This window comes from Apus apus, chromosome 8 (genome assembly GCF_020740795.1).
Source record: "Apus apus isolate bApuApu2 chromosome 8, bApuApu2.pri.cur, whole genome shotgun sequence".
Lineage (NCBI taxonomy): Eukaryota > Metazoa > Chordata > Aves > Apodiformes > Apodidae > Apus > Apus apus.
Genome location: NC_067289.1, coordinates 1,428,279 through 1,450,074, shown reverse-complemented (window position 1 = coordinate 1,450,074; position 21,796 = coordinate 1,428,279). Strand labels below are relative to the sequence as shown.

The window sequence follows — 21,796 nt, the reverse complement described above, 5'->3', positions numbered from 1 at the left end:
CCTGAGCTCTCTCCGCTGAGGAAAGCACCGTTCCCAGCTGGTGCCTGCTGAGGAGACTGGTTTAGGCCTTGGTCCTGTGTGGACACTGGGAGGATGTGGAGTGCACACCAACTCCAGGCTGAAAACCAGCAACTTAGAGATCTCACATTTTAACAGCCAGGACTCTACAAACAGGCCAAATAACGCCCGTGCAGCAGTTCCTCCAGCTGAGTGGCTATCAAGCTGGCTTTCCTCTGTTTCCCACACAGCAGCAATTCCCCACGACTCCCAGCAACCTGTTCTGACAGGAACGGACACCGCGCGGCCCGGCAGCACCAAGCCCAGGGGACACTTTACCTGCAGGTTTGCAATGATGGTCTCCATCTGCTCACCGAAGTGGATGGCCACCAGGTCAGCTGCCTTGCAGGGACTCAGCAACAGCAGCTCCTTTGGAGAGTGAAACCCAACACAAATAATTACCCTCCGTTTCAGAGGCAACAGACCCACGCAGCAGCACCGACTCCATTCACATTGTGACTGTATCTTTGCTGAGGTAAAAGCTGAAAAATAACAACCACCATTGCACAGAAAGTGATTTTGGAAAAAAAAATTAGAAGGAAAGGGAGCTTGTAAAAAGGCTTTTTTGAAAGTTGATGATCTTACTACACAACAGGCCTTGTAAGAATGCAAAACTCCTCGCACCAGCGAGACCACACCTCAGTCTAAGGTGAGAAAATTACTCCTCAGGTTTTCTGGCAACTGCCTTTTACCCCCTGCCAACAAGTCCTTCCTAGTGCCAACAGCAGAGAGGAAACAAAGCCCCCAGTGCACCCAAGGGAACTTCTCACTCCCATGGGATCAGTGTTAACTGGCTTGAACTGAACTGAACCAAAGGCTTAAAACCAGGTTTCCTTTAGGATTGATTGCAACTGATACCTGTCCAGATATGAACTAACCCTAAATAATGTATTTATTGCAATAAAAGGAAAAATAAAATTAATATTTTAGATGCCTGTTTGCCTCCTGTCAAGCTTGATCTAAGAGGCTTCATATCATACAAGTTTACACAGCCTAGAACCAGAGGTTTTTGCTCCTAATGCTTCCAAATGCATCCATGCTTCCAAACAAATGAGAAGTCACTGCTTCAAACCAAAGCTGGGTACCTGGAGACCCTTCCCAAAAGGCCCTCCTAAGCTTAGGAGAAAACACTGCTTTACCAAATAAAACCAACTGTTACAGTGGTAAAGAAAGAAAAAGATCATAAACATCTCTCTGGAAGAAAAAACAAGTATCTGAAGAAGTTATGTAGCTCTAGCTTGGTATCCAGACAGATGTAGCAGCCACCAAATTCAGACTGGCAAGAGTGAGATGGCTCAGCCTCCCCATGACTGCAGCCCTTGGGTCAGTGTCGCCCTCACAACCTACCCCCAGGAAACAGGTTTTGGGTTTTCCTCCTCTGCCAGGTTGGAACAACTTGGAACTTCCTGGGCAGACAGCCCTTGGGGGACAGCACCGACACCAGGCCTGTGGGGCTGAGGACAGCAAGTGACCACACAAACAGCACCACAACTGAAGGGAAGCCATGGGCTTTATTTTGGAGATGAAGGGACAACCACTGTGTAGGATGATGGAGAAAAGAAGTGGCACTGATCACAGACCCTACTTCTGTCACACCATCACCAGGGAAGAATTAGGAACAGAAGAGCCTCTCCAGACACTGCCTGTTTCACCTGGTGAGGCTGGTTTGCTACTTGCACACCTCAGCAGATGGAAGGACAGATGTTCAAAGACCCAAAACCACAGCACCATCCTAGCAAAATGTTATTCACTATTTTAAGTCTTCTGAGTGCCTGAGAGCAGGGTTAATACCTTGGGAAAGAACAGCAGCCCAAAGCAGCCAAGGGGCGGCAAAGCCACAGGAAACTCTACAGACTGTTCACCAGCCCCGGGAACCAGAAGACACCAAAGGGAAAAGAGGGACTTGATCTCAGTGCCAGCACCCAAGAAAGGTGACCTCCTGGGACAGAATGGAACAGGCCTCTTGCTCTACCAGATAACTCCACAGCAAGAAAAACAACACACACACACTCTCTCTCTCTCTAACTTTCCTGCCGGGCTCAACTCCTACCCTTTCACTCCATGGATTTTACACTCCTCCTTGGAGTGTGCCTTTAATAAGACCATAGCACCTTTGAATCCCTTTTCCAATATACACCTAGACAACCTCTCCTGAACCTTGATCCCTTAATTAGTGTTGACCCTTAATAAACCGATTAATTCGTAAACTAAACATTGGTCTCAGTAGCAATTTGTGAGCGTGGTGGGAGGGTGTTCTGATCTACCCTCTAAGACACGGCCCCACAGTGGCCGTTCCTCCGTGAGAGGCGAAGGCCACGTGTGACCCTCGGGCTCATTCACAAACCTCTCCACACTGAGGGGGAGGGAAGTCGTGGGAACATCCTGACAGCCGGGAGCCCCCCAATACTGGCCCGCGACACCTACAGAACCCATCATCTGCCCAGCAGCTTCTTGGAGAAAGCTGCAAAAAGTGTGGGCAGAGCAGCTGCCACTGTCTGCAAGGCTGGTGAAACACTGCCAGAAACCCTGGCTTTAAGGATGGCCATGGACAAGTGGAGAGGAGTATTATCTGTTTGCCCACCTCAGAGAGGGAGGCAGCTTGGACATGTTGGGCACTGGGCACTTCTGACACTGGACAATACTCAAGAAATGGCTTCAGACTGAGAAAACAAAGTCAAGTAACTCCATGTGAACAGCTGGCAGTCTGGGCTTCCCAAAAACAACACACAGAGAAACGTGAGGCAGAACAGCCCAGGACGTTCCTGATTTGTCCTGAGACTCCCCAGCATAGAACAGCAGTCATAAAGGCCTCAGGCTGCAGAGACCCAGCAAGGAAACCTCCCTGTGACTGATAAAGACACAAAACACAGCTCACAGAGGGCAGCTGGGGATGCTGAAGGCACCAACCCAAGCAGAGACCAGGGCTGCAGCAGAAGGAAGCAGATCCAAGGAAGCAGCACAGCAGGCAGCAGCTTGCTCAGCTTGGCTCCACATGGAACCTGTTGCTCTGATAAGGTAGGAATGAGCCAGGTCTGCTCAGCCCCAGCACAGCCACCCCAGCACTAACTCCCACAAGCTCTGGAAGTGCATCTGGAGCATGGGTGTGAGCTTGGCAGGCTGCATGTCACACAGCTGGGTCCACAGCAGCTCTTTGTTCATTGTCTTCTGAATCATTTTCCCTCTTGGTCCATTTTCTCATTAGTCACACACTACTTTCAGATGCTTGGTAGACAGAAGTATCCTGTGCCTTTCAGATGTACCCAATACTTTTTTGTCCAGGATACAGAATTCTGTGGCTATTTTCTGCTAAGTAGTCTGGGCAAGTGACTGCTTGTTTCATAGACAAACATCAGCTTATCTCCAGATCACCCTGGAGGTGACTGACACCACTTGACAGAAACTAGGTCATAGAAATCATAAAATGGTTTAGGTTGGAAGGGACCTTAAAGATCATCCGGATCCAACCCCCCTGCATGGCCAGGGACACCTCCCACCAGCCCAGGTTGCTCCAAGCCCCATCCAACCTGCCCTTCAACACTGCCAGGGATGGGGCAGCCACAGCTTCCCTGGGCAACCTGGGCCAGGGTCTTACTATCCTAGATACTATGGATTCCCCAGGTCTACTGACTGGGCAATTACTTCAGACATCTCCAACCCAGGAAGCAAAGAGAAACTGAAGAGATGGGAATAATTATTAGCTAGAGAGGTCTAGCAACAGTCTGTGTCTTACAGAAGAAGTCACGACCCCATCTCCCCACATGCTGGAAGTGCCAGGGTACTGAGGTTGAATGCCACCACCACTGTAAGAAGAGGAATTAGACACCACAGGTCAGTGATGTCCATGTTCTGACCTTGCTCTTCACAGCACTCACCAGCCATCATCTCCTGACAAGGCCCATTATAAACCAGGAAGCCAGGGAGGCCAGCCTGGATCTGGAGATGCACTTACAGTAACATATAGACCAAGAGACCTGCAAGGCAGAGCTCCTCAGCAGGTGAGATGGGACACTGTGGCACTTCTGCTCACAGAGCAGCACCAGACCCAACAGGAGCTGGCAGTAGCTCAGGTGCCATGGCTTTAGGACACACCATACCTCTATATGTTCCAGAGCTTTCTGCCACACCAACTGCTTTTCTTCAGTACTGTAGCCAGGCATGGACAGGATGTTGTGAATATAGTTGAAAACTTCTTCCTGTAAGACATAAACCCATGAGAGGTACAGCATGTTCTGCAGCACTACCAAGGGCACTGGGGTTTGCTAAGGGAGAGCATTTCAAGCACTCTGAGCATGGCTTCATGGCCAGTCCTCTCTTAGCAAGTCAGTTACCTGCAGGTGAGATGATACATCCCTAAATACTTCCTGAAGAACTGCCAGGAAAAAAAAAAAGCCAAGAGGAAAATAATAGATGCTAAACATGTGAAACACTGAGGACAAAGAGACTTGTTCTTCCACTGTTAGAAACACCCCTGTTTTGCTCATAGGCTAAAGGACAGGACATCACTCTTTAGCTAGGGGCACAGAAAAAAGAACACTCTGCCAGAGGGTAGGTCAGTTTTCCCAACGTTTTCCTGAGTTTTTCTACAAAATTAGCCTCTCCCCCAGGTTCTTCCGCACTGTCCTAGCTCAGCTGCTCTCTTGCGCCTTATTTTGGACCACCTCCCTGTCACAACCTATCTCTTCCATTTCCTTCAGCCACACAACTTCCAGGTTTCACAAGGAACTGGTGGGATCAAATTTGCCAGACACTCCTTCCAACTTGTGTTGGTGGTAGGGAAGAGAACCTAACTTATGGCCAGGCAGAAGCTCATTGCAAAGAGATAACAAGGGCAGAGACACTCTGTCCAGGGGAAAGGAAAGAGAGTTAGCATTGTTTAAATTGAAAAAGGAACCAAAAATGGGGTTGAGTCAGGTTAACAGTTGCATTTGATGGTCTCTTCCAACCCAAGTCTTTCTATGAGTCTAAGTTTAAAAAGAAACCAAAAACTATGAAGCTTTTAAAAAATAAGTTCCTCTCCAACACACAAACACAAAAAGTCTTGATTACATGAAAACTCAGCTGTAAAGGAGGACACTTGTAAAGAGAGACCTACAGGAAAAGAGCAGGGCTGTTGTGCCCATGCACAGTATTGCCAGCAAGATGGACTGCCCTGCCAGGAATGGTTTGGGTTGGAAGGGATCTTAAAGCTCATCTAGTTCCAACCCTGCTGCATGAGCAGGGACACCTCCCACTAGACCAGGTTGCTCAGAGCCAGCCATGAAGAAGAAAGGCAAGAAGCACCCAATTTACTCACCTTTCTCACTGGATCCCGCAGGTAACAGCCAATGATTTTGTCGTAGCGATGCTCTCGTTCGTACATGAATTCACAAATCTGATAGCTGGAATGAAAATCACTTTCCACATTAGGAAAAACACTCAGCTGAGCCAAAAGAGCAGAGGTAAGCTGCTGAGACCCAGCACAGTTTGGCAGCACTCGAAAGAAAATGCAGCCTGTTTTACAGAGGGCTTGGAAGTGTCTTTCAGCACAGAGCTTGGGTGGCTCCAGGTCACATGCATCGTTTGGTATCAGCCACGGACCACTCAGCCTCCCATTTTGGGAAGGTTATCAGACAGAGCAGAGAAAATGGCAGTTACTAAGGTGAGAGGCAAGGGACAGAGGGCAGAAGTCCTTAAAGAAATCAGGTTTCCCTGATTCTGCTGTTCAGAGATCATCTTCCTTCTTTCCATCACACACTCAGCTCTAAGCGAGGCTGGTCCGCAACACCAACTGGAAGGTCACTGCCCATGACCCAGTCATGTGCTGACACAGCTTCCTACTTCAAATCCTGGTTAACCTCTTTAACGTTTTGAGACTTTAGATAAAAAAAGAGACAAAAGAAATGAGAAGGCTGCTGAGGAACATTACACTAGAGGTTTTTTAGTTCTGATGGAATCGGCTGAGCTGGTGGTTCTGGTAGTCCAGCTCTCTGAGGCAAGGAATAAAACCACCTTTGTTGAGTCTGAAAAATTTGGTTGAGTAACTTCTTCCAGGACACACAGGAGAAGAGGGAATGGCACACCCCACCACGGCTCCTCTGTCTCTCTGGTTCTTTGTAGTATGGTGGATTAATTCACATTATGTCTATACTGAAGACTTGGGTGAAGATGCCCTCCCTGACTCTGTTCAGGCATCACAGACTCTTTCTGAAAGTGTAAAGCATCTAAAGGAGATGGTAGAAATGTTCAGCTCTTCCAGACACTGTGTTTGTCTCTCCTACTCAATTCTATAATGAGTACCACGGGGGTGGCTTCAGACCCCTTCCTGCTTTTAAATCCACCTGTGGGTCTCACCCCAAGGAGTCATCTCCATCTGTCAGGCGTAGAACTTTCAAACATACAACCACACCTTTGAACAAAGCCTGGGCTCTGGGATGGGATGTGCCTGAAGTCCTCAAGCCCCACAGGGTTTCAGTCTGAAGGGTTCCCACAGCTCTGCCCCCTCCTATCTTAACAATATTTTCTGTAAAAACACCCAGTAGAGAGAAATCAGAAAAGGCTGGATCTAAATATGAACATATTCAATGAAGCAGATGTGAATGCACAGGGAAAATAATCCCAAACACAGCTGCAAAGCAGGAAGCAGATATGTGGAGGACAATGCTTTGGAGGAGATGTAAAGGAAGTATTTCTGTATCAGAAATGACAACTTACAATTCTGCTTTCTCTGCCATTTGGATGAGACGAGTCTCTTCAAACTGCACTATCCCTCCTGCCTGCAGCAATTCCAGCAGGACCTGCAGATATTGGAGGCCAGTTATTTATACTGCAGCAGCTGGACAGCCAGTGTCCCTCAGAAGAACACTGCTCCTGCACCACTCAGCTCTGGATTAACACAGGGCTTAGTCCACAGATATATATTTTTTAATTGACTGTGCATTAACTATGAAGCTCATCCACTCAGCCAGGTCTTCTGCCCCTGTTCTTACTGCTGGCAAAGCTCCCCTGTGGGCAGTGCTGGGGTAGGATCCTCCTTCACTCCCTGCCCAATTCTCCCATGCTGGGTGACTGCTGTGGTATCTGACCTTCAGCCAGCACATGTTCCCAACAAGGCTGAGCTCTGCTCTGCAGCCTGGGGGCAACAGGGGCTGAAGGAAACATTCCCCCAAGGCCGTTACCTGCTGCCTCTCGGAATGCCGGGAGTCGTCGTCCGGACTGCACAGGAATTCAAGGACCTGCACGAGGGGGTAGAAGTGAGTCTGACTTGACACAACGAGTTGACAGAACTGGTGCAGTTGGAAAAGACTTCTAAGATCACTAAGTCCAACTGCTGACCCAGGGGAAAAACAAAACAAAACAAAACAAACCCCAAAACCAAACCAAACCACCAAAAAAACCCACCAGAAAACCCCACACAACCAACCCACACCCCAAACAACCAACCCATGCCCACTGGAGCATGTCCTGAAGTCCCAAATCTACCTGGCTTTTGAATCCCTCCAGGGATGGTGACTCCACCACCTCCCTGGGCAGCCTGTCCCAGTGCCTGACCACTCTTCCAGTAAAGAAACTCTTCCTCATCTCCAGCCTGACCCTCCCCTGGTGCAGCTTCAGGCCGTTTCCTCTGGTCCTGTCGTTATCTTGGGAGAAGAGGCCAAAGCCCCCTCACTGCACCCTCCTTTCAGGGAGCTGTGGAGAGCAATGAGCTCTCCCCTCAGCCTCCTCTTCTCCAAACCAAACACCCCCAGCTCCCTCAGCCTCTCCTCACAGGACTGTCTCACAGGACAGCAGGGCAGTCTGGAGGCACCACCCATCTGTGAGCTGCTCTCAGCCCTGTAACTAAGGACCCTCAAGACTACTGGATTAACCATGAACTGCTGAAAGACTCCAGGGAGGGAAACCTAAGACTCTGCACCAGGATCTAGAACCAAACCATGGGGAACCCAGTGAATATAGAAGAACTCAGGGATCCCATGACCCTGCCTTGAACTGTACCCCAAAGAGCTGGAGTCACTGCAGCTCCCTTCTGACTTCTCTCCTGGACTGTGTCAGTCCTCCCAGAAAAACAGACAACCATGTCATTCAATTTAATATAACTGTAATTACAGTGTTTAATCCAAATCCATCTGTCCACAGACTTCTTTGGTCCTAAATTATAACACAGGACTTTTTATAACCTGTTTATCAGTGTTCATGTATCCGTATTATCACCAAAGCTCAACTGCTGTAGCCATTGAAGCCACCTCTTCAGGCCCAGGAATTTCTGGGACTCCAGCTGGGATATAAAGTTATCCTGTGCAAGCTTCAGGCATGCATTGGTGCACGCCAGCCTATTCCAAGCAGCAGAGAAGAACAGTGGCCCCATCAAATTACCAGGTACCTATAGAGGCTCTATCAGCTCACTGATGACATTTCAGTTGGCACTCCTTGTCTCCATACCCTGGCACCTTCATATGTGTAAGAAGAGACAACAGAGGCACCAAAATGCTCACTGGGGGTAAACCAGCTTGGTTCCTGTCCTTACGGGCCTTTGCTTCCCCTCTCCTGACACAGCAGTGACCACAGGAATCCATCATTCCATGGAGAAGAGAAGAGGCTCTTCCATCTCCCTAGCACCTGACCCAGTTTCTCACACAATTCCAGCAGGCAAGCTGAAATATGGAGCTTACTGTGCTCCTGTAGCCACAGAATCACAGGATGGCAGGGGTTGGAAGGGACCTCTGGAGATCATCCTGTCCAAATCCCTGCTAGAGCAGATCCCACAGGAACACATCCAGATGGGTTGGAATGTCTCCAGGGATGGAGACTCCAAAGCCTCCCTGGGCAGCCTGTCCCAGGGCTCTGGTACCCTCACAGTAAAGAAGTATTTTCTTATATTTAGGTTAATCCTCCTGTGCTCCAGTTTGTGCCCATTGCCCCTTGTGCTGTCACTGGACACCCCTGAGAGGAGTCTCTCCTACTCCATTGCTTTGAAACCACACCATGATGCTCCCTGTTTCATAATGCACCCATCCTTTGAGAATTACTTCAGTCCACAGCACCAGCCAGTATTTCTGTTGTGCTGCACCCTGTTGGGAATTTTTTCTACCCCTCACAAAGAAACACTTGCCTGGTCAAAAAGTGTCCTGTTCACAAACAATGTGTTGTTGGGCTTGGCAAGCTGGCGGGCAAGGAAGGTGAAGAGACAGCCAACCTGTGATGGGGTGAAGTCAGAATTCTCTACCATGACCTGAGAAGCATGAGAAAAGGGAAAAAGAAATAGAAACAAGTGACTGATTCTGGAGCTGCCTTTGGGAAAGCAATCAGGGCACTGCAGTCAGAAATCCATCTGCAGCCACCATGTCTCCCCTAACCCAGACATCTATACCATCTCCTGGTGTTAGTCCATCCTGAAGATCCAAAAGGCAAGTGACCTTCCGTGGCATTGAACTGTGTCACCTGGACACACAGCCAGGGGAGGTGTTCTTAGTAAACCACCTCTGTCCTACAGCTAAAGAGGCTCATCCTCTGCCAGGTACTCAAAAGAGACATTTTTGCATGGCCCTGATTTTGGGGTGTGAAGGGGCTCCCCACCCAGGTTTATCTCCATCTCAGTAGTGTGTGCTGCTCACTGAACACCTACAGAGCTTCTGAAAAGAGAAATGTTGTCACATGAGGAAAAAAGATAAAATCAATAACTAGAGGAGAAAACAAATCTACATTTGACTTCAGGCACTCAGCACTTCAGTTGTGGTATGCAGAGGAACTGATCCAATGACTAAGAAAGGTTTGGGAGAAGTTTCTTTTCTCACATTAAATTAGCTTCTAGTCTATGAATATTTTGAGAAAGTTGCGGCTGTGCTGACTTGAAATTACAGGAAAATGGAATGTCTAAGAGTCACTACAAAAGGGATCTGAAACCTGGGAAGTGCTTGTCACCTGCCTCACATACAAAAAACGAGTGTGATGTGTCCTGACTCCGAGTCTTATGCTTCTAAAAAAAACCCCAAACATGAAGGGAAAGTGAAATGCCCCTGTTTGGAGAATCATCCTGTGAGAGCAGTGGGTTTAGCTCGGGGGAAATCCACCACCTGAACAACTTAGCCCACATCTGAGAACTGCTCTAGCAGAGCCTAGGCACAGAGCATCTCACAGTCTATAACCTCTCAGTCTAAGCTTGGGAGACACAATTGATTCCCTAAAGTGACCTGGAGTTCCAGATGCCTGGAGATGAGATGCTAATGGTTTCTTACATAAGTGGAGGCAGCCAGGTAAGACACATTATAAATTAAGTGGAGCTCTACTTCAAACATCAGCTAATGCCATCATTCATTTTTAATCTTTGTTTTCTGTTTAAAAAGGCTGTCTCATGCAGGAGCCCAGTCAGAATGGTGTTAACTCACAACATTAAATATGTGGCTCACTAAAACAGTAGGAGTGGTTTATTCATTTTGGCCAACCATGTGGCCAAAAGACAAAACACTTGGCAAAGTTTAGATCAGCATTAACAGAACGTCTAGGTTGGCTAAATTGTTTTCCAAGAATGGCTATATCCTAACTGTTGTGGGTTTTTTTCCAACGCTAAACTTAAATCAAAAGTTTCAGGATTTTTCTTTCATTTTTATCGAAAAGAAGAGCAGATTCCAGATGAAGGGCCCGAGAGTTATTTCCACAGGGAAGTGTTTGCCTGCAGATACACCTAATCCTGCAGCACTTCTCACAACCACCCTCCTCCTCCTCTGCTCCTCCAGGAGCAGGGCTGAGCTCTGCTGTGCTGGGCAGAGCCCAGTTGCTCTGTGCCCAGCAGAGCAGGGCTGTAACCAGCTCCATCCAGCCCAGCAGGGCCACAGAACTCACCCCACCCCAGGAGCACAGCTGCAGGGTGCCACCTCCTGCTGGCAGTGGCTGAAGACACCGAGGAGCCTGGGCTGCCCCAGCAAAAGGGCTGACAACATCACTTCTGATATGTTTATACATAAACATGTTTATATATAAACATCTTCCAAGTGGTGCTGCTCATTATTAATGCTGGCAGCTTAGAAGGGGGAAAGCAAAGGTTTGGCAGTGACAGCTTTTCATGAGAACATTCCTGGTTAGGGAACAAGGGGTTTCTAGAGCACCAGCCTGAGAACTCATGACATTCCTCTTCTCCTCCCATTTGCTAATTGGGGTGTGACATCCCCAACACAGTGTTTACAGGTACAGGGTTTCACCAGGACCCTGCTGACACTGTGCCAAGCACAGGATTCCTGGGGCCTTTTCACCTGCTCAGAAGGAATCGTGGAGCGGAATTGCTGAGAAGCTGATAAAAATTAACTTCAGAGTGCAGAGAGGAGAAATTTGACAACAAAGACCCAGGTGAAGTCACATACAAGGAAAGGAGAGCCCTCTGTCACCATATCTTCTAAATATCCAACTGACAGCCTTGGCTGAGGTGAATCCAGGCTCCAGCCCCTCTCCTCAGAGGTGTCATCCAGGACAGGACTGGAAACACCTCATCCAAACAACAGGCTTGACTGCAGTGCTGTCTACAATCTGTCAGATGCAAACACATTTTTAGGCAGACTCACTTTCAGAAGTATGTCCACAATTCTCTGTTGGTATTCCACAGCTTGCTTATCATTCTTGATGTCTTCAAAAGTCTGCAAGAGGCAAAACACTGACACTTGGAGAAGAATGCTCTCCACTGCTCACCCCAGCAATGCAAGCAAACACCAGGCAGCAGCCACATCACAAAGCTGCCCTTTCTGTGCACAACAATTAAGCAAGCAGGTTCCAAGACTGAATTTGCTCTTTTGCAACTCACAAAATGGTTCTTACATATTTCAGTCAAAATTAACAGGTCCACATAGACAAAGGAAATTCAAGAAACTTGGAGAGGGAGAACAATGAGTCTTTATGGAGAAAGATGTAGGTACTAAAACATTCTGTACAAATACATTATTCTTGTTTCACCTGTGCTTTAAAGATGGACTCTGTTACCAGAGTCTTCGCTGCATAATGTCACTTGCATCAATTTATATTTAGGGACAGAGAGGACTATTGTGATCTCCTCCGATATCTTACAAAATACACACCAAAACTGCTCCTGCATCAAGGAGCTCCTGGTTTAGCCAAAGCACAAACTTTTACACAGAAATCTTACAGCTCGTGCAACCATGCCAGAGATGATGGAAGGGCTGGTGTTGCATTTTTCCCCTGGAGATCAGTGGCCTCTTACCAGAGCAAGAACATTCAGGAACTCCCGAGTGTCGAAGTGCAGCAAGGTGCGGACATGGGGATAGACCTCCTCCTCCACCGAGCCCTCAGCCGAGTGCAGCCGGATCAGAAACTCAAAGACCTGCCAGGAAAATTCAGAAAACCATAGCAGATATCCTGTAGAGTTCAGGTAACTGACAGCACCTGGGAAAGCAGCATTGTTACCTGCTTTGCACTAAGCTTTAAGGCACCTTAGGAGCCCACCACTGTTCTTACTGGAATGGTGCTTGATGCTGCTTGTTCGCAGGAAAAAGCCCCCTCCCCCCCCGCCTTAGGCTCACCAAACAATTTAATATCAAGGATTAAAACTGGAGGAGGGGAGATTTAGGTTGGACATTATGAGGAATGCTCTAGGTGCTCCTACTTCAGTGGGAGAGTTGGATTAGATGATCTCCAGAGGTCCCTTCCAACTCCAGCAATGCTGTGATTCTACCTACTAGTGCCTAACCCAGCAGGCCCAGCACACTCCATCCCATCCACCCACTGACTGTGTATCTGTGGATATGCAAGAAGGAGTGATCTGGATTTAAGTGGCAGGGCACATACCTTCACCCTGCAGATGGGAATTACACCTAGAGGACAAAGGGATGTGTGTCCTGAACATCTGAGACTGGGTAAGCCTCAGAGGTGAAGATACAGCGACAAGATACCAGGGCAAGGACTGACAGAAATTAACCTACTGGGACCTACCATGTGGAAAATGCCTGTGCTGAACTTCTACTTCTGAGGCAGGAAAACTTCAACAGAAACTGAAGTTTTAGCAACACCCAAAAAGAGGAAGGAATATTTAGTTAAGGTTTTCTTTGATGTTCTCTCACTATCTACTCCTGTCAATGCCATGTTACATGCAGTTGAAAACAGGGAAGATCCTCCCATATTGGAAACATCAGAGTCAAGTTTAGAAAGAAGAGAGAGCCACAAACTGCTGCCAACTTTGTGGTAAAGAATGAGGAAAAACCCAATCAAAATTAGCACCACTAAGGACTCTGTTTCTATTTACAGTTGAAAGAAATGTTCAGATTGCATGACTTCATTCTTTCCCAATGTATATGATATTTACAGTGGTAGATACTCATATCAAGAGGATACAGCTCTCAAATTTGCTCATAGTTTTCTACCAGGAACACATGAAATAAGAAACATGCAGCTTATTCTAAAAACCTCATATAGGAAAGTTTCCTTCCACAAGGTTGCTCACCTGATTTTTAACCAAAGGTACCAGATCCTCAGGAATATCACCCAATGGATATGCACGGCCTGCCAAGCAGCAGCTGTAGAAAAGGAGGGAAAAGGCATTTTTAATACTTCCTGACATTAAAGAGACTGAGGGAAACAGCTTATTTTTTTAGTCAGTTCTCAGAATGCTCTTAAAATAAGCCAAATACATTTATTTGGTAGATCATGAAAGCAAGGCCAGCAGACAGCACTGCTGTTCATACACAATAAGCAAATAGCCTGCAGGAATTTAATTCCAAGGTATGTCATTCCCCAGCAGAAAAGTAACCAGGGAAACTCAGAAATTCTCACCAAAAAGAGCCTTTTCTCCTGCATTGTAGGAAGCAGGAGTAAGGCAGAATTTAATGTTCACTCTCTTGAAGAGATCCCAGAACGAGGAGCTCACTAATTAATCACTAATGGTGCGACCTCAGAATGACCCCCTGGAAATCCCAGGCAGGAGAGTAAGCAGCAGCTGGGCTCAGCTAACCCAAAAGGTGTGACAGAAAGGGCTAAAACAGCTCTTCAGGCTGGAGTCCTTGGGCAAGGAGCACCACGTCACTCACAGCACAAACTCTTGAGTGCTAAGGCCCCTGCTCTGTCCCACCCACCCCATGTATCAGGAGCCACTGTAGCTCTAGGGCAGCTGCACAAAGCAGCTCTTGCTGTTTTACACAACCTCTCAGACCTCGAAACACACTATAAGATGATGCACCCACAATGAGTTCAACATCTGGTGTCAGCACTAGGGAACACCACACACTTTCTAAAGGACCTTACCTTATATATACAAGCAGCTTGTTGCCCATTATCACCTGCTCATCTACAAAACAAAAATGATCTGTCACCTTTTATTCACTAGAAACATAGAAAGATGCAATTCCTTTTGCTAGCTGCTAGCAAAGCATCTCATCTGATGTGCCCTGGCAGGAAGCAGAGCAGCTCTGCACACAATAACCAGTACTAGAGCACTTCTCTGTTCTCCAAAACCCTTACATTGGGTATTTACTTCATCCCTTTGTTGGAATTTACTAGAGACATTACGAGGGCTTGTAATGAGCTTGTAGTGAGAGGACAAGGGGGAATGGATGAAAACTGGAAGAGGGGAGATTGAGGTGAGCCATGAGGAGGGAATTCTGGAGTATGAGGGTGGTGAGAGCCTGGCCCAGGTTGCCCAGGGAAGCTGTGGCTGCCCCATCCCTGGCAGTGTTGAAGGGCAGGTTGGATGGGGCTTGGAGCAGCCTGGGCTGGTGGGAGGTGTCCCTGCCCATGCAGGGGGTTGGATCTGGATGATCTTGAAGGTCCCTTTCCAACCCAAACTTTCCAACTCCAACCCAAATCACTCTGTGATTCTATGAAACAGCAAATATCCAAACTACAAATCCTTAAAGGGAAAGAATTCTGTACCTGTGAGAGACTTCCCAGCATTCAGTGGAGGAGCAATAACTTTGAACAGCTTCTGTAACAAGAAAGGCAGCAGTGCTCAAGCAGCTGGGAAAGCTCAAAACAGAGACTGTGTGTGGTTTTAAAGCAGGGATCAAGGGGGCATATTCCCCACAGGAACTGCTTCCTCACCATGGTTTACAATTAAAAGGCACAGGGGACACCAAGATATGGCAAAGGATGCTTTTCCCAGCTGATGTCATGACATACAAAATAAACAGCCTTCATTCAACCGGATCAAGCCCCAAGCACAGGCCACACTGAAAAAAGCCATATTTAGTAGTCCCAGAAGTCACAGTCAGAGCTGAACTGCCCAGCCTCACCTCCTGCTCCTGACCCTTCAGCCCACCAAGCAGGGTCACCAGACAGCCTGTGGTTTGGCTATGGAGGCAGCAGCAGAAGTTATTTGTACTCCAACAGCAAAAGTTCCAGAAGTCCTTTTTAAAATCATTCCCCCCTTAAAAAGTCTGCTTCCTGAGAAAAACCACCACTAAAATTTGGGCAGTTTAAATATTTCCACACTTGACTGGGCCCAGCTCTCTCTTCCAGCACTACTGAGAAACGACCAGCAGTGCTTCTGCAGTGAAACACCTCGAGGTCATAGCCACAGACTTCAAGAGCAAGTGGCACATGAGACACATCTCCAGGTCACCAGCTGCACCATCAACAGGGCTCTCAGTAACAGAGGACCTCCTGTCCTGTGCTCAGTGTTGACAGATAACTCCAAGTGGGGGACATTCCCATTAGAATGGGGAGATCCCAACTGGACTCACACCTACAACCCCCACTAACCTCACTGTGCAGGGAGTTGGTGCCTCCTCAGCACATCCCACCACACAGGCCAGGCTGAGCACCAGCACCAATGCTGTCAGCAGCTCTGCAATGCAAACTCCTTAAGTCATCAAGTTCTTCTCTTCTGCTGCTTTTGATTTATGTTATTAACACAACCACATTTCTTGCTCTAACTTTGCAGAGCTCTGCTACCTCAGCAGGGAAATTTGTTTTAAAGCACAGTAACTACAAATTACTTTTCTCCTCTGCTGCAACTAGTGAAATAAGCTGCATGTATCATGCATGATTTCTTCTTTGAAATTAAGAACAAGAATATACACACACTGAATGAGAAGACAACACGTTGGGTTTGAAATGCTGCTTCTCAGCCTGTGTGCTGAACACACCAGGAACAACTCTCTGCACTGAGCAGCTTGCCTACCTCCATGGGACTAATGAAGTCATTCATCCCACTGTTGTAGACGTAGATCATGGCATCATAGAGGTGGTTTTCCCAGCACAGAAGAACCACCTGCAAGGCAAACAAAGCACACTGCAGATACACAGCTGCTCTTAGCTCCCCGTTTTCTCATTCCCCGGTCTCTCCAACACAACCTCAGCCCCTGCATTTGCATCATTCCACTGAATGATTTAAAACAGAATTTCTACTTGCAGACACAGTCTCTGCAAGGACCCCAAAGGGAGCATCCAACTTACTGCTCACACAGGAAACAAGGGATCTAACTGTTGAGATTCTAACATTCATAACCTGCACGAGGTTAAGGAATTGCAAAAAAAAAAAAAAAAAAGTAATTTCTTCAAACCCCTTACTGTACTAGTTGGCCTCTTGGTTGGGTTAGTGAAACATTTTGTCAAGCTCCCAAGCAGTTCCCTCCTAGGAACGGAGGGCCACGCTGTGGGAATAAAATCTGGCCAAGGAAAAGAGGACAACCCAGCAGGAACAGCTCCTTGCTCTGCTGTCATGCAAGAGCAGGCAGCTGAGCAGAGCAGGCTGGCAGGCATCTCATGGACACAGCTTTGGGTTTTAGCTCCCCTGCAGCCTTGACCTTAGGTAAGGAACTCAGGAGACGGGGATTTTCCCCCTCTAATCTGCTCTACTGAGACCCTCCTGTAGCGCTGTGTCCAGTTCTGGAGCCCCAAACATAAGAAGGACATGGAGCCCCTGGAGAGGAGAGTCCAGAGGAGGCCACAGAGATGATCCAAGGGCTGGAGCAGCTCTGCTCTGGAGACAGGCTGGGAGAGTTGGGCTGTTCAGCCTGGAGAAGAGAAGGCTCCAGGGAGACCTTAGAGCACCTTCCAGTGCCTGAAGGGGCTCCAGGAAAGCTGGGGAGGGGCTTGGGACAAGGGCAGGGAGGGAGAGGACAAGGGGGGATGGATGAAAACTGAGAGAGGGGAGATTGAGGTGAGACATGAGGAAGAAATTCTTTGCTGTGAGGGTGGTGAGAGCCTGGCCCAGGTTGCCCAGGGAAGCTGTGGCTGCCCCATCCCTGGCAGTGTTGAAGGGCAGGTTGGATGGGGCTTGGAGCAGCCTGGGCTGGTGGGAGGTGTCCCTGCCCGTGCAGGGGGTTGGATCTGGGTGATCTTGAAGGTCCCCTCCAACCCAATCCATTCCATGATTCTATGACTCCAAACAAGGAAGACTAATTGTAAACATCAGACTAATCCTGACCAACCAGCAGTTTCCACCACATTCAGCTGCTGGTGCGTCAAGTTATGCCAGGACACAAACATGTTTATAGGAGCATGGGTGTCACAGGATGGACACCAAATAATTCCCACATCCATTGGATGTGATACCAGGGACACAGGGCTAAGTTCTGTTCCAAATTAGTTACTAGAAGGCAGGAATGGGTTGGACTATGCAAGACTTGTCAGTTGAAAGGTGACACCTTGTTTTTCACACACTTTGTTGTGCCTTAAAAGCACAAGAAGTTTGCACGAGCACCTGGGGGCTGCTGGCCTTTATTCAGAGGAACTCAGGACAACAGGCAGTACAACAGCTCACCTGCTGTATGTCTAAGCTGGTGATATCCATATGCACAATGCAGGCTTCCAAGTTTTCCAACCTGTTCTTGTCTTGGAAGTGAAGCAGCAAGTCTTTCATCACTTGAGCTGTGATTCCCATCAGCTTATCGCTTAAGATATATGGCTCCAAGCACTCCAAAAAGATGCCCTTAGCTACTGAATTCTCACTCATCTTATCATATATCTGGTTAAACAACAGATCCCTAGGAGGAAAGAAGCGCTGAGTTATCAAATAATCTTCTTAAAAGCTCCCTACTTGTTTACTTTCTGAGGGCTCCAAATTAACCTCCATTTTCTCTTTATTTCTCAAGCTCAGCAGCCAAGCGCCCCATTCAGCTCCTATACTGGAGCAGCTACACAGAATAAATCAGCTATGGATGTTGCAGCAAAAAACCTGCTGTTAGAAGGGAAATGATGATGACAGGAAAAATCTATCAAAACTGCTTCTTTCTTCAGGGGAAGCTGCGGGGGGAATAGTTTGAAGCTAACTTGTCTTCCTCAACACATCAAGGAAAATTTACGACACTTTTCTTTGAGCACTGAAGCCCCCGACTTTAGTATCAGCTTTTAAGTATTCCTCTGGGATGTATGATGTGGCAATGATGTGATGATTCCTCCAAACCATGTGAGATGACAGGAGGAAGCACTCAGGACTCCATGAGCTGGTGATCTAGCTTGGGGGACAGGTTTGCACAGCCAGACTTACGTGCGCTGCAGTAAGAGGCAATAATCCACTATGACAGGCACCACGTCCTGCGGGAGGAACACAGAACAGCTGTTGGGATTGGCCCAAACCCTGCCAAAGAGCAAGTCCTACAGAGCACAAAACGAAGCCTGGCCAACACAGAGCAGAACCAAGGTGATGTCTGAGGCAGTTGGTGGCTGGCACAGTTACAGGTCTTCCCTTACGCTGGCTCACATGGACAAAGTTCTAGTCCCACTTCTGCAAAGGACAGAGCATGCACAGGCTCTGCTCTCACCACAGCTGAGTCCTGGCTTCATTCAAAAGCAAAGACTGACTAAAAATTGAAAAGAACTGCACAAGAGAGGCCTCTGGAGAGCCATACCTGAAAATGTTGCTCCATAACCTGGATTTTTCCTTGGTCAGGACACTTCTTCAAAGTGCGATCAGCATAATGGAGCAGGATTTCAACCATCTGCATGACAAGGAAGAAGAAAACCCCCTCACATCCTGCCCTAGAGACACCACTTGGCAGCACATGCAGTAGGGCTGGCTGCACTGTAAGCTCCTGTTTGAGCCCTTGTCCCATGCTGGGTATGACCTGCTGTGGGCAAGAAGGAGCAGAAGGAAGAGGCTGCCAAGAGGCAATGGCATGAGATGGCACAGAGTGGCCCAGTGGGACACTGCAGGCCTGCACTAGCTTCTGCTTCAGGCAGGAACAAATCCTGAAGCACATCTGGGCCATGTTTTCAACAAAAGCTGAAGTTATAGTATCTTAAACAACAAAACTTATTTACCTACAAATAAAATGTACATGAGGAATTAAGTACAGTTGAGTAATTCTTGCAATAATTGTGTATTTTAAACATATCCTTCCCAGAAAAAGGTTCTTGGAACAACTGACCAGGATCAGTTGCAGAGTTTATTTCATGTCCATGTATACCAGGACCAAAGTTTCCATCTGAGAGTGAGCAAGGTACCTACTGATGGACACTCACCAACCAAAGGTCAGGAAATTCTGAAGTTACATTCAAAAAACCTTCCTCTCTACTGTGAGGAGACCAGAGATCTCAAGACCTGGATGACAGTGTCCCACTTTGCTTTGTTAACCCTGCAGATTTTAGCCCCACCTTTACCCAAAAGGTCTTTCCAAGTTCTCTTCTAAAATCCTGCTCCCAATCTTAGCTAGAGAAACACGAGCACAAATTCTATAGCTGGATTAACTTCTGGAGGACAGCAGCCATTCCTTCTAGGACCACAGTTCATATCACATCATGACAATTCAGGTAGGAAGAGCTGAGAGACTCACTCTGTCTGCAATGACTGCCTTCCGCTTGCCTGTGTCCCCAGACAGGCCTAGAAAAAATGAGAGTGAAATAAAATGAAGCTTTTCTCACCTAAGCTACCAGTGAAAATATAAAAACCCCACAGTTCAGATGCTACCACTGAGATGCAGAGGTCAGGATATCTAAATACACATTTTGGTGTTCCCCTTTTAGCCCACTCTTCTTCTTAAGAGCTTATTCTCCCAATGCAGAGGCTGCTCCAGCACAGGAATGGCCAGAACAGATCTGAGTGCTGTGAGACATGGAGGGAACAATTAACAAGGGGCTGTCAGAGACTGTGGACATGAGGCTAATGGCTGGAGGCTGCCTTGGTGCTGACGTGCACTCTAAGGGAAAAAAGATTTCTTAAATGCCAACTCAAAAAGACAGTAATTCTTTGAATAGTGAAAAACTATCTGCTTCACTGTATGGTAGCCAGGCATTCAAACAAGACACTCCTTCATACACCTGCAATTTCAAAGCAGGAAGAACTAGAGTTTCAACTGTCAGAACCATCAGAAGTTGTTTGCTGAAAAGTCAGCATGTACAGTCCAAACCAGGCTGCTCAAGCAGCAGTTTCTGGCATAATTCCCATGTTGTTCCTAACCAGCCATGTGCTCACAGGGCACCCTCATCCACAGGACATGGTGCCAAACACAACAGGTCTCTCAGTCAGTTGTAGTCAGGTAAGCCTGAGTGAGTGTACATGCTGGGCAGAGCTGACACATCATCACCCTGACCACTGCCTGTGGGTCACACACGACCTTCAGGAATATTTTAGCAAGATATTCCAACACCTGGGAGCACCTCCTTGATGGCGAAGTGACAACTGACAGGAGTCACAACACAGAGCACATCTGGTCTTCACCAGGGCTTTGACTCACCAAAATCCAAACCAACCCATATAAAGGTGCTGTTTCTCCCAAACCCAGAGCAGGACATCCTGCTTTCTCTTCCTAAATTAAATTCTCTTCCTTTCCCTTTTTTCCCCCCTGAAAAAGTGATTTCTTACATGCCTGGGTTTAAAACCTTCCCTAGTGGTTTCAGTTAAAAAAACAAAACCAACAAACACACACCAAACCCAACTTACCTACTACAGCCTTTGCTTTACCTTCATAAAAAGACCAAGCTAGAGCCAGGGCATCAGTGAGACATTCTTGTTTCAGAAGGTGGTCAACTCTCTAAAAGAACAAGTAATACTGGACCTTAGTATTACAGAAAATATGGTCCCCTCACATTTAAGAACCACATTTCCCAGGAGTGGGTCATGACTCGTGACAACAAGGGGACAGGAAACTTCAGATGCTCTCAACACATTGCAGTAAAGGACAGTGTCTCAAAAATACTCTCATATGTACATTTCCTGCTGGACAGTTAAAAAAGACTAAGAAGTGTGAGGCCCCAGTACACCAAGTCCCCTTGGGCTACATTTTAGGTTTGGTACTTGATAGATGGAAACCCAGAGCATGAGCAAGTGCTTGCAGTCACAACCGACACTTTCCATCCCCTATCCTTGCCTCGTCACTTAAGAGCACAACAGAAAACTCAGCCACATTCTCAGCACACAGGTGTACACATCCTCCTTATTTTCTTCTGTGCTGCCAGCCAATAAAGATGGAAGTAGATCATGAGTGTTTTCTACTTAAGGAATCAGTAACACACAAAGTCGAGCACCACTAGTCTTGTTACATCAGGCCAAAATGTTAAAGTGTGGTTTGAGAGAAGAGAGATCCTGAGCCTCAGGCCAGGACTCTGCACTGTGGCACCAACTAAGCCTCAGCCTCACACCCTAACACTTCACATACACAGTTACAGCTCTTGAGAAAGACCCTTTCAATAGGGAGGCCTCCAGCACAACAGGAACCATGCAGTCATTCAGAAGGAGGTTGGCTCAGAACATGTCAGCTGTGACTGACTGCTGAATCCCAGGAGAGCAGCCTTCCAGCACCTGGAGGAGGCCTACAGGAAAGATGGGGAGAAGCTTTTCACCAGGGAGTGTAGTGATAGGACAAAGGATAATGGATTAAAACTGAAGGAAGATAAA

At 47.4% G+C, this 21,796-nt stretch overlaps 1 protein-coding gene across 1 annotated transcript in view; it reads right to left on the bottom strand.

Moving 5' to 3' along the window:
- The window catches only part of VPS8 (VPS8 subunit of CORVET complex), a 77,500-nt gene that overhangs the window by 28,661 nt on the left and 27,043 nt on the right, over nt 1-21,796 (bottom strand). Inside the window, exons 17-33 of the mRNA XM_051625903.1 lie at nt 20,864-20,933; nt 19,737-19,783; nt 18,813-18,902; nt 18,452-18,498; nt 17,726-17,948; nt 16,142-16,231; nt 14,893-14,944; nt 14,266-14,308; nt 13,469-13,541; nt 12,233-12,352; nt 11,583-11,654; nt 9,143-9,262; nt 7,212-7,268; nt 6,748-6,830; nt 5,351-5,435; nt 4,152-4,250; nt 337-426 (exon numbers count right to left, since the gene is read on the bottom strand). Of these exons, the coding sequence (XP_051481863.1) occupies nt 337-426; nt 4,152-4,250; nt 5,351-5,435; nt 6,748-6,830; nt 7,212-7,268; nt 9,143-9,262; nt 11,583-11,654; nt 12,233-12,352; nt 13,469-13,541; nt 14,266-14,308; nt 14,893-14,944; nt 16,142-16,231; nt 17,726-17,948; nt 18,452-18,498; nt 18,813-18,902; nt 19,737-19,783; nt 20,864-20,933 (1,461 nt within the window). The remainder of the gene's footprint in view (nt 1-336; nt 427-4,151; nt 4,251-5,350; nt 5,436-6,747; nt 6,831-7,211; nt 7,269-9,142; nt 9,263-11,582; nt 11,655-12,232; nt 12,353-13,468; nt 13,542-14,265; nt 14,309-14,892; nt 14,945-16,141; nt 16,232-17,725; nt 17,949-18,451; nt 18,499-18,812; nt 18,903-19,736; nt 19,784-20,863; nt 20,934-21,796) is intronic.